Source organism: Bactrocera oleae, chromosome 3, assembly GCF_042242935.1.
Source record: "Bactrocera oleae isolate idBacOlea1 chromosome 3, idBacOlea1, whole genome shotgun sequence".
NCBI classification, from domain to species: Eukaryota; Metazoa; Arthropoda; class Insecta; order Diptera; family Tephritidae; genus Bactrocera; species Bactrocera oleae.
This window is the reverse complement of record NC_091537.1, coordinates 86410698-86424592: the sequence shown is the minus strand read 5'-3', so window position 1 is coordinate 86424592 and position 13895 is coordinate 86410698. Positions and strand designations below refer to the sequence as shown.

The window sequence follows — 13895 nt, the reverse complement described above, 5'->3', positions numbered from 1 at the left end:
GGAACCCTCCGTTAGTCATCGCAACATTTCGTAGAATGTTCGAGCAGTACCCCTGTCGGCCAGCATCTCAAGCTCTTCCTACTCACGCGTTTGTTCTCTTATTACACAATGCGGCGAAACCTACTATTTTGAGATTGAGACCTAAAAAAAAAAAACAATTTCTCCGTTTTTTGTAGTGCGACGTAGTAGATGTCCAACATCGAAATATTTGCCACTTAAGTAGATTTAAATCCATTTTAATAATAATGGTATGCATGTCCCTAAAAAGACAAAAATATGGACATTATCCACATTTTCGTCGTAAATCAATTGTCTGTAACATTTTTCAGTCCAACTTATATGACAGATGCAACAAAACCAAGTTCTTGTATGGAAAACTTTTTTTTTGACAAGAGATCCTCGCTAAAGTTGGCATGGATTATTTTCAAAGGCAACACATACAATCCCTGAACAAATTGCATAAAGATTAGATAAGGAAAAATTTATATATATCCTCCCTAATACATACTCAATTCAATTTGAATATGTATTACTTGAAAAATTTTAATTTTAAGCATTTTCTCTATTTATATATCTGTGTCCAATTTTTTTACAAAATTTATTCATTTATTAATCTCTATAGATTTATCTGTCCACTTTTTGTTGATATGCCGCTCAAAGCTATCAATAATCTAATTTACTGCCCATTGTTCACAGATTAATAGCCTTTTTTTGTCTTTGACTCCCGCTGAGTTGCGTAACTGCTCTGTTTAGCACAAAAACTGTTTTGTTTGGTATTAAAACTGGCTTAATGAAATTTGCACACATGTCGTGATTTTATTTATTATATTTTGCTAATTTAATAGTTTTCCGGAAAACATTAAATATTTAAAATTTAGATAAGAGCGGCGATCGATTATATCTGTACGTTTAAATTGGTATATATAATTAAAGTATTAAAACAAAATTTGGGCATGCTCTCAGGCGCTTTTGAGGTGATGGTTATATTCGCATCAGAAAAATTATTTTACGTAAAAGAAATCTATATTGGTCCAAAATATATTTCGAGTTGATTTTAGGCTCTTCAAAAAAATATTTAATGAATTTTATTAATTAAAAAGTTTATACAAGTATATAAATGTGATCCTTTTGAACGCTTCTGAAAGCTTATTTTATTATATTTATTTAATTTTTTTTTTTGAAATTTAGAAAAATATATTTTAAAGTAATGCTAAAAGCTGTATAGACATTATATAAAAAATATGTTTACTTTTTAAAAAAATAGTTTAAGGTCATGCTCTTAGGTGCTTCGCAAATATTATTTTATATACATATATACCCACATATACATACAGATGACCGCGACTTTTCTAAAATTTTAACAGTTTTGACTAAATTCCTTTATAAGTTCAATAATTATTAAATAAAAAAATTGTGATTATATAAAACTCAAAATTGTTGAAAAATAATTATTTGAGTGGCAACCCTATTCCAACTAAATTTTTAAGTAAAAACACATTCAGTATTTTAAAATAAATAAATTTTTAGTTAACAAAATTTTATATGTTTTTCTAACCATTTGCAATATAAGACGAGTGGCAACTCTACGAAATAAGTTTAAGTTTAGAAATATAAGCGAGATGCACAAGTTGAAAGTTTGAGTAAAAATAAAGTCGTTACTCTTCCAAAAACTTTAATAATAAAACCATCTGGCAACCTTTTTAAAACTCTTTCAATAAACTATATTACTAGTAATCAATTATATATATATATTTATAAAAGAAGGTAATTATGTGTAAACCGTATTTGCTTTATATATTTCAATTAGGTGGCAACCCTATTTCAATTAAATTTTAGAGCTAGAACACATTAAGTGTTTTAAGATAAGCTTATTTACAATTAGCAATACTTTATAATTTTTTTCCTAACATTCGTTATAATACCCATGTGGCAACTCTATGAAATAAATCATATACATATGCACATATGTATATTTATGAAAACATTGAAGATACAAAGGTTGCAAATTAGAAGAAAAATAAGGTAGTTGTTCGAAATTTTCCTATTAAAAACATCATTACAAAAACATCTGGCAACCCCTTTAGCGCTTTTTATTATTTAGATAGTTTAATTGGTTTTAGTGCCATATTATTTTGCATATTATCAAATTTTCGTGAATTATTTTCTAATAATTTCATTTGTATTAACAAAAGTGGCAACTCCAAAATATATACAACTTGTAATAATTAAATATGCACGTTAGGAATATATGCATATTAAGGAATTTACTTGAAAATATACACGTTATTCACATTTTTTGTATTAAGTTCATATGGCAACCCTATTAGGATTTTTTGAATGATTTAAGAATTAAATTATTTATCAACATTTAATAAATAGTTTTCTAAGAATTTGGAATAAGTGTAGTGTAAGTGTACCAATAAGTTATGCTCTTAGGTGCTTCATAAATATTATTTTATATAAAAAAAAATATTAAAAGCAAAATAGCAATTTGGAAGAGATAGCCCTTAAGCGCTTGAGAAATATTATTTTATGAAAAAAATGTTTTAAAAAAATATTTTAGATGATGGGTTTGGGGGCGTCAAAAGTATTATTTTATGTAAAAAAGTTATTTGAGGTAAGGAACCCTTTAGTGTGTTATAAAAAATATTATTATTTTTACAAATCATTTTGATATGAATCTTTTAGGCTCGTTAGAAATATTATTTTATGCAAAAAATTGTGTTTTTCTTTTAATTCTTGTAGACTAGTGCAGAATCGACTTAATGATTCAATTCTGCTTTTTTACGTCTGTTACTACGAAATAATACTTAGTTGATATTAAAAAAGCAAATTTACCATAGTAATGCCTATATTTGCAATACCATCAGAAAAAAGATTTAGCGATCATAAAGCATACTTACATGTAAAAAAAAGAGCTGAAATTTTGACATGAGATTTTTTGATCGAAAATGAAGGGATTCTTTCGATATAAGATCAGCATACGGAGAAATTATAATTTTTTTAAATAAAAAAAGTACAATGTGTTTGGGACATAAGAAGGTAAGCTAACATCAAACTTCGCGAAAAGGAAGGAAAATAAAATGTTGTGCAAGATAAAAATTGAAAAACCCATAAATTTGGTAATTTAAATTTTTCACATAAATTTCAAGGTTATGTGAAAAAAGTCTATATACAAAAATGAAAGATATTTTCAATACCTACAACATTGCCGTAAAATTTTTTCTTTAAGATATATTTTTTGCTTTTATTTCTATTATCAATATCAGATCGCCTGTGAATTATTCTTCCCTTAATGTTTGTTACCTTTTTGTTTTAAAAAATTAACTACCTTGTACTACAGTAGAAATCTGTGTAATGTGAAATGTTTTTTATTTTTAAATTTCAGTAAAAAAACCCAAAATGCCGCACAGAATGTCTATGTTCCAAAAAAAACTAAAACTACAACAATGAACATTTTTATATAGAACGCATTTCAAGACAATAGTGAATTGAATAAGCGGCAAAAAATTAATAAAACTCGAACAAAAGTTGCTGTGGCCACGTGTACAACTGCCTAATTTCACTTAATTTCATTTAGTTTTCTCATTGTTGTCATAACAAATAACAGCCACAATAAAAACCACAAAATGTGGCTTAAAATAAAAAAAGAACAAAATGAAAAAGAAACACAAAAACGTACAAGAATTACAAACTTACAAACATTTGGACTCTGTCAACAATCAAAATGGTGAGTATAATAACAAGGAAGAAGACATTGGCTAAGCGCTGGGGCTTGCACAAGGCTTGAAAAACTTTTAGCGCCAGCAAAGCGGAGGAGCTATAAATGGGCGGTTAGCGACAGCGGTGGCGAAAACGTGCCCGCAATGCCAATTTGCTTAACAACAATGAGAGGAGAGTGAGAGGGGAGAGAAAGTAGAAGAGGGCAGCCAGCAACTAGGCTGAGCGCTGTATAGTAGGAAGACCAGTTGGCAGCAAACTAAAGTCCAGTAGTGACAGATAATTTAATTCAATTTCCGCTCTGCAAATGTCGCAGCGCCAGCTTTACACTGTGAGTTCATTCAGTAAGACAAAGCGCCTATAGTTTTAGTAGTACTGGAAATGGCTAACTACAGAGGACGGCGAAAGGATAAACGAGCAAAAACTTTTACAGCTCGCATTATTATTTTCGAGAAAAATGTTATTTTGTTTTTGTTTTTGAGCGATTAGGCATTTTGTTTGACAAGCCTTAAACGCACACAAACATATACCGTACATAGACATACATACATACATATGCATAAACTATGTTTGTTTGAATGAATTTCTTATACTTAGAAACGCAGGAATTATGTTTAAAGTTTGGTGGTACGTATATAGTTAAATGCGCTTAGTTGCAAGCATTTTTTAAAGCAAATAAAAATCAATATCTAAGTATTGTATTTCGTAAAATATTTAATTTCGGGATTTAAGGATTTTTATTTACCAATTTCGGTTTTAGATTTTTTGCAATTTACAACAGAACTAAATAGTTTACGACAAATTTCATTTCGGGATTTCGGGATTTGTACTTACCAGTTTCGGGATCCCGATTTTAAGTTACAATACCGAACAACAATTTAAATATTTTCATAATTAGTAATTACAACAGATTTAAAAATTTATTTCAGTTCGGGATTTCGGATTATGTTACCGCATCCCGAGTTTTTTATTTTTGTAAAGTCATAAATTTTAAAAAGTAATATAATGTGTTTCGTTGATTATTGCTAACTTTGAAATGTTTTCACAATATCACCTTTGTATGTACTACAGTAAACGCATACCGTGATCCCCATTTTTTTTAAATTTCCCATGTTTGCAAGTTCTTTTTATTTATAATTTTTATTATCTATACACTTTTTTCTTAATTTTTCCAATAAAATTTTCGGGACTTAAATTTGAAAATTTCGGGATCCCGACTTTTATTAAATTTTTTAAATATTTAAATATATATATTTTTAATTGTGTTTGTTATTTGTAGCTTATGATAAAACTAAATTTTCCTAGCCTTGTCCATTTTCCTGAATTCGGATTGGCGGAGTACCGATTATATGGTACATATATAACATGAGATTCTGAGAATGATATTATTAATTAGACCTTAAAAATATTTCAATACTCAATATAGTATTGGCGGAATCCAGATAATATATAAAATGTTATTCTGAGAATAATATTATTAATTAAACTAATGGCATGAACTCACCTTAACATCATTGTTACTTTCAGAATTGCTAGTTTACTCTTTCGGGATGCCGATATTTAAATGAAATTTCCATACAGTTTAAATATTACATTTATTTTTAAATATTCCAACAAATTTTGTTTCGTCATTTATTTCAATTTTACTTAACTCAGCATTTCGGGATTACCTCTTCTCAATTTCGAAGCACTAATCTTTCAATAAATTTTTTAAATTCAAATCAATATCGTTTTCGGTTTTCAGATATGTAAAAATGTTGACTCATCAGTGAAAGCCGAAATTCTAATTGAAAACTAGGTGGCTAAGAGATACTCGCCGAGAGTGTGCTTTTTCCATCGTGAACCAAAAGAGGCAGTTCTGAAAGGTAAGTTTTCATTGTCGTAAACTATTGGACTTTCCAAAAAACCTTACTACAATCAGTTTGAACTTTATATTTTTTCAAGCTTATTTCAAAATGCTTTCTAAAAAATACTAATACTTATTTATAACGGTACAAAACGAAGAGCTGTTTTTAGAACAAAACACGCTTAAAGAAATGATATAAGGAAGAGACTTTTTTGGACCTCAAGAGCCCCAAAAATATCGGAATAAACTAAAGCGTTCGAAATACTGATTTCGTTTCTATACTGAATTCGGCTTTCTACGTAAAAAAAAAACTTTATTCTCATACATTTCCAAACACGAACAAGAATGTTGAAAACTTTTACTTTGCCGAATTATTTTCATGCCACCGTGAAGCGGCACCAAACAGCTTTAAAAGTGACTGCGCCTTAAAATATGTGACGTGGAAATATTTCGTTACGCAAACAAACTGTCTGTGAAAAAAAATTGTAATTTTTAATATAATTTAAAGTTACAGGCACAAATCAATTTTCATATACACACAAATGCGCAGAAACTCAGCATACGCCTGTGTGTATGCTAGCGCGTGACAGGCTTTGTCATTTTTTACGGTTCCACGCGCCTGCTACAGACATGCAACAGACGGCTTGTTATTACTTTTTCATGTTCGCCTCTACCCCACGGACACGCCTTCTAGACAAACACTGGCACAATTTTTTATTTTAATTTGTCTCGCACTTCCCACTGCCTCGCCGGCGACGTTTATTGTTGCTGCCAAAATCGATTTGGCAATATTTTGTTGTGAAAACTTTCGCCGCTTAAGGGCAAAAGTTTTATTGGCATACTTTTTGGCGCATTGCCTGCTAAGTGAATTTCAATAAATCACGCACATCGATTTAGTTAAACGACCAGTCGGCGAACAATACAAGCTCCGCAAAACTATTTACCGCAACAAAATTGCTTTAGCTCAAGACAAACCAACAACAAAACGGCAACAGAAGTAAAGAAGAGAAAGGAGTGTGCCCTACACGTAGTACGGCCGGAATGTTGCGAACCCTGCAACTCTTATTAATGATTTGTAAATTCCACTTGTGATATATTGTGCCCGTACTCAACGCAAACAATGCATATTTTAAGGCGCAACAAAAGTGTGAGTGTGTGTGTAGTATATTGCATGTTATGCCGTTATTTTCGTACCATTATTACCGCAACGAGAAATATGCCGTTACTCAAGCTACTTGTACGAACATGCGACGAATGCAATTCTAACTGCGTCGTGGCAATTAGAAGTTGACACGCGCTTTTACGCCTAAATATAGGTTACGAAAAACGCAATTATAACTAACTTTTGACATAGTAGTTGAGTTTTTGTGATCATTGCAATGGCGAAAGGTGTAAGTGAAAATCCAAATTCTGCTCTGAGCAAAAAATTGTTATTACCATAATTTCACTATGCCTAACTACAGGCGCAGCAGAATCGTTTTACATTTTGGTGGAATGTAGCGTAGTTAGCCTTGTTTTTATTGTTTGACATAAAAAGCACGATATTTAACTCACGTAGAACTGTGATATTATTGACATTAACGCCAAATTGATTTGTGCAGGTATTATTATAGCATACTTTTAAGCGCCGAGAGGATTTGTCAGCAAATTATAAAAACAAAAAATTTTGCCTACTTTCAGGATGAAGTATTTAAAAAACTAAGCATAAGCATTGGCGCCTTAGAGTACGCTTTGAATAATTTAAATCTCCTGTTAGAGGCATAAGGTAACTCAACTCAGTTTCAAAAAACAAAAAAAAAATATTTTTTTATCATATTTTGAAAAAAGTTTAATGAAATTCATGATTCCAAAGTTTTATGTATCTGTTTCCGAAATTAATTTTAGATATTCTCTTTCAAAGACTTTTCTACTAAGTCGAATTTTAATTCAAAGTAATTTCATTCGAATTCAGACTTAAGCCAAGACTCATAATTTGATTTCACCGTAGTTAACGGCTATAAGTTGTACCTTAATGCTGAACTGAAATTAGTAACAGTCTCACCTTCAGTTCATAAAATCAAAAGCAAACTGTTAAACTCAAATAAAACTCTATTTTATACTCGCTAAAGCTAAAAATTCCACATTTTCAAACTGTCTTAGAATTAAACTCAAACTTTAACTTTAACTCATTTAAACTCGAATTTTAATCTCAAAACTTAAATTTAAATTCAAATTCAAACTTAAAATATATTTCAGTACACTATTACCGAACTGCAAAATCAAACTAAAAGTCAGCTTAAAATAAAATTCAGTTTCAAATATATGTAAGCTTAAACTTCTATTTAAATTCAAACTCTAACTCAAACTTAACACAAAAATAGTGATACACTCAAAACTCGATTAGCCATCCAGCTCAAACTGAGTCTTAAAATCTAGTAAAACTCTAATTAAGGTACATACTTGTAGTCAAAGCCAAGCTCAAACAGAAGCTAAACCTAGAACTCACACCAAAGACATAGCTCAAACGTAGACTCGAACCTCAGAAAGACGGTATTGCATGTCCGAAGTGCTGCTTGAACGTTACAAAAGGAAGTCGTTTTTGCATAATTTTGACACTGGTGAGGAAGAATAGAACTATTACGATAATCATAAAGGCAAAAAATAAAAAAAATATGAAACCTGGCCAACCTGCTACATCAACAGCAAAGCCTAATATCCATGACTCCAAAGTGATACTCTGTGTATGGAGAGATCAGAAGGCCGTGCTATATTATGAGCTTCTAAACCGGGGTGCAACTTGTCAAATTAAATCGAGGAATAGCCGAAAATCGCACAGATTCGCGACTAGATACGAGGCAATAATTTACTAATATGACAACACACGGTCTCATCTTGCAATACTGGTTAAAAACTATTTGAAAAAGAGCGGCTAGGAAGTCTTACCTTACTTGCCTTATAGTCCTTCTGACTACTATTTTTTCCGGGCAATGCAGAATACCCTTACTGGAATATGATTCACTTCAGAAGAGAGTATCAAAAATGGGCTAAATGCATTATTGGCCGACAAGACGGCGCAGTTCTTCTAGAATGCCAAAAATATGGAAAAATTGATGAATTTCGGATGGACAGTTATTTGGATATTGCTATTGTACATAAAATTTAATTCCAACTCGAAGTCACATTGAACCTTATTAACTCACTTAATTAAGGCAATTAAGTAAACATACTCGAATTAGTGCTAAGTTTTTTTTATGCTAATATTCAAAATCAGATTTTACACTCAATCCTTGGGGTGTATTTTCATACTCATACTTCTTTTTTTATAAAAAATTAATTACAGTAAAGGTACTCACATTAAATGATTAGCCACCAAACACGCCTCCATAACGTTGCAAATGCGCATATGAGATGCTGGACCGAGTTCCGCGTGTCCACATTGATATTTACACTATTCTTTACCAAACACTATTTATGCACTAGATAAAATTTTAATTATTTTACACTTAAATTCAACAATTTGGAACACTGTAGCCCAACAATTTTCGTATTTTAACTCAAACTGCTGTACAAATATATTTTGTTTTATATATTTTTTGATATGACTTATGTATTCGCCTCTTTTTTTCACACGTCACATGTTTAATTCAATTCAATTACGAGCTTTGTCGAACATATTTTCCTTAACCACTTATTAGCGGCTACTCAATTGTTTGCAGTTCTGTCTATTTTTCACCGTAATTATGTCTCAATTTATTGGTAAGTCCACTCAATCTAAATTTATGCGCGCATTTCGTATTTTCAGCATTGCCATTTCGCCGAGCATTCGCTTTCAATTGTAATTCTATGTTTATTGGCACTTGCGTATGCCTGTGGGTGGCTAAATTACGCTGTTTATGCGAGGAGCGCAGTAAAAGTAGACCGATAAATTTTTATCAAAGAGCGCAGCGTAAAAATATTGCCGATTGAATTTACGGCCGCCACAAAATATAACGGCTTTATATTTGAAATTCGTAGAAACGATAATTTGGCATTTTATTGGCTTTTTTACCTTTGATAGATGTTCATGTTGTTGTTGCTCGTTGCTGTTGCAGTGCTTATTTTATTCGAGACAGAATTTTTATGAGTTATTTTTATGTGCGCTGGAATTTATGGATTTTTTCCCGGCGATAGCGCGCAACCATTTGAGTACAAATATGCACGTGTAGGCGCAGGTGCAGACCGTTAGGTTGCTGTTTGAGTCATATATCAAAATTTTTCGAGTTGCTGCAATGAAAGAGAAAGGTGTGTTATTTTTGCATATATGGTATTTAGGCAGGTATGCAGCTGAAAATATTTCATTGTCATGTAAAATCTTAATATATTTTCGATCCAAAACACTCTAACTCTTTAACTATAAAACCAACTCTGACTCTAAGACTAACTCTAACTCTAACTCTAATTCTAACTCTAGCTCTAATTCTAACTCTAACTCTAACTCTAACTCTAACTCTAACTCTAACTCTAACTCTAACTCTAACTCTAACTCTAACTCTATTTCTAACTCTAACTCTAACTCTAACTCTAACTTTAACTTCAACTCTAACTCTAACTCTAACTCTAACTATAACTCTAACTCTAACTATAACTCTAACTCTAACACTAACTTAAACTCTATATCTTTCATTTCATTATCCTTTAGATCCAAAACACTAACTCTAACTCTAACTCTAAGACTAACTCTAATTAAAATTCTAATTCTAACTTTATGTCTTCCATCTCATTGCCTTGTCTGTATCTCTAACTCTAACTCGAACTTCAAGTTTAAATGAAAATCAAACACAAAGTCAAACTCCAACTTTACCAACAAACCGCAATTTCAGACTTGTCTCCAAATTTGTAAATCAATATGACACCTTGATAACTGACCACTTACAAAAACCTTAAACTCGAGTTTATAGCGAAAAGTATATATATATATACAAATATAAAAAATCTTCAATCAGACTTCATGCTTTGAGCAATAAAAAAGTAATTTTCAAACAATATTCAAACTCGATTTTTGCGGTTCAGCTTCGACTTATATTCTAACCTATAGCTTGGATTTAAGCTCAACTAACAACAAGATGACTCGACGTTTAAAATATTGTTTTTTCTCAAATTTCAACTCGGTACGAACTGAGACCCACGACAATACCTTCCTAATTTACTGTGCGCGAATATCAAACTAGATTTGTTTAGAATCTCAGTTGTAAATATTTCTTACAAGGGTTGCCACCTAAAACTAATCTTAAATCAATTTAAAAACATTGAAATAAAAAATAGGTATTTTACAGAGAGGAACATTCAAAAAAACTTAGCGGGTTAACATCTTTTAGTAACGATATGTGAAAAAGTTTCATGTATTTGCTAATTTTGTTTACTTTAATTCACGTGGCAACTATATGGGGGTAAATTTTTACAATTTTTATATAATTAAATTTTTTTAATGACGATAATAATTCTCTAAACCCTTACTATTAAAAAAATTATTTAAAAATGTGGCAACTCCGTTTCAATGTGTACCTGCTTTAAATAATTTCAAAGCATTTGCACTATTATAGTGAATTCTTTATTCTAAACACTTTGTTCTTTCAAACCAAAAAAAAATTAAGTTAGGTGGCAACTTCTTATCATAATTCTTGTTTATAAAAATTGCTTAAATATATTTCTGTTAGTTAGCTTAGTTAGATTAGCATAAGTTCTTAACGCTTAGATGTTTTTAAATTTAATATAGGTGGCAACCTTATTCAATGTAATGATAGTATTTTTTCCATTTTTCTTACATGTTAGGATAGTTCTCCACTTTTGTTATAAAAACTTAATTAAAAAGGTGGCAGCTTTCATGTAATATATACTTGATTTAAACCTGTAAGAGTCTTAATATTTATTTTTATAATATGTTATATACTACATTCTAAATATCTACTTTCAAACTACAGACAAAAATTAAGTTAGCTGGCAACTTCTCACCCTAATGCTGTGTAATAAAAATTAGTAAAATATTATATAGTTGGCCTTAAACAAATTCTTAACCTTTGGGAAATGTTAATTTTTTAATATTATAAAATTATGTATATTTAATAATATTTTATTCTTAATTTTTTTCAGACGACCGGATTGTTCTCCACTTTTGTTATTAAAGAATAAAACCTTCGTTATAAAGGTGGCAGCTTCATTTGAATATATACTTGGTTTAAAACCATTTAGAGCTTTTAGATTTTTAAAATGCATACTTTATTGTAAACTTTTACTTTTAAACTAAAGAAATGACAAAGCAAATTAGGTGGCAACTTCTTTTCGTAATACTTTGTAATAAAGTTTGTTAAAATATATTTCTGTGCTTAGTTAGATTGTGAACAAAGGTGGCAAGAGTTAAGTGGTTTGGTGCCAATTGCTTATCATAAAATTTTGTAAAAAATGTTGCTGAAATATATTTGTGTACGTAGTATTTGGATTGGAAAAAGTTCTTAACTAACGTTTCGTGTTTTTTTTTCATTACTGGTAGCAATCCTTATGAACGTGATAATATTTTTTTTCGAGTTTTCCTAAACGACAGAATTGTTCTCCGCATTTCTTTTTAAAAATAAAATTTTTGTTAAACAGGTGGCAACTTCATTTTATCTCGACTAAATCAAGTCTATAATATATGTAATTTGGAGTATTTACAATTTTATAGTGCATACTATTTTGTTAAATTTTACTTTTACGTGAAAGAAAAATACTAGTTAGGCGGCAACTCTTTATCATAGCATGTACTTTGCAAAATTTGCTAAAATATATTTTTATGATTAGATAGGTAATAAATAAGATATAGAATAGGGTAGCTAGGAATAAGTTCTGAACCTTTTGAATTTTTTTTAAATTCAGTGCAATTGGCAACCCTTTTTAATTTAAAAATAATATTTTTTCACATATAACACCACTCTAAATTTTTATATTCCGTTTATATAAAATTGTGTTTCAGCTAAAATTATTATGCATTATTTACCTTGAACACGTTTGGTCGACAGATAAAAAAAAAAAACTTGTATTACAACAAACACTAAACTGTATAAACAGCTTGTTTGTCACAAAATATTAATATCCTTAAATAAGGCCAATAGCAAATAGCCTATTTTATTTAAATTAATTGAGTAGCTATGCAAACGAGTGGGTAAATACATTCAAAATTGGTGGCAAGTGCGTTTGACACTACAGATAAAGAGCATATGGCGTGTGGCAACAACAAGCGAGTAAATTTGCCAGCAAAAGCAAAAAGCGCATTCTGCAATATATATATTTTTTTTTGTTGAGAAGCTAAGCGTAAGCTGAAAATTTTAAAATTTAATTAAACGCTTATTTATGCAGTGTCAACAAGCAAACGCCGACACACACATACATACACATATAAGAGTACACTAGAAAAAAATTTCAAAAGTTGTTGCCAACATCCGCCTTTTAATTAACGCAACTCAGCTAATAATGAGAGTGTCAAGCAAAGGTGAGTGCTGCGCGAGAAAAAAATACTAAAAAATAATAGTGTCACATTAATTTATCGCGCAAAAAAGACTGGGTGGCAACTACAAATGCAAAAAGGGTGTTTATATATGTGTATATGTGCTTATAAAACTATTAAATTGTTTGTAGTTCATATTAATTGTTAACTATAAATAAGCTAGGCAATGCGCCTGTCAGTATGCTAGCGATAATCACAAATGTAAATGGGATTTTGGCGAAAATAAAAACAAAACAAAAACAAGCATGAAATGTGTAATTAAGCGTAGCGCATTAAAATTTAAAATATGCGCCACAAATCTTTGCTTACACATTTATTATTTACAACAACATAAGCTAAGCAAAAAACCATTGTTATTAGCCACACGCACAACTTTAACTGTTTTTATGTATATTGAATGGATTTTCTGCATTATTTTTTTATACCTTAATTCTCTCAAATATACCTATAAATGATCAGCGTGACGAGCTGAGTCGATTTAGCTAGGTCCGTCTGTCTGTGTATACGCGAATTAGTCCCTTAGTTTTTTAGCTAAGAGTCTGAAATTTTGCACATGTCATTTTCTGCTCAAGAAGCTGCTCATTATTCGAAACTGCCGATATCGTACCACTATAGCTTAAAGCTGCTATACAAACTGAAGGATCGGAATAAAGTGCTTGTATGGTAACCTTTTTCATTTGTTGAGATATTTTGAAAAAAGTTTGTATAAATTATTATCTAAAATTTATTTTTTTTGTTAAGGGTATTATAGCTTGGGCGCAATCGCAGTAAAAGGTTTTGCTTGTTGTTGTAATTTTTTTATTTTTTATTTTTTGTTGTTGTTATTTTTAATTTTTT

General features: G+C 30.4%; 1 protein-coding gene across 2 annotated transcripts in view; it reads right to left on the bottom strand.

Moving 5' to 3' along the window:
- The window catches only part of LOC106616925 (chaoptin), a 244135-nt gene that overhangs the window by 202723 nt on the left and 27517 nt on the right, over window positions 1-13895 (bottom strand). For both annotated transcript variants that reach the window (XM_014233860.3, XM_036359758.2), the window contains exon 2: window positions 8899-9808. In XM_014233860.3, the coding sequence (XP_014089335.3) occupies window positions 8899-8948 (50 nt within the window). In that variant the 5' untranslated portion in view covers window positions 8949-9808. The remainder of the gene's footprint in view (window positions 1-8898; window positions 9809-13895) is intronic.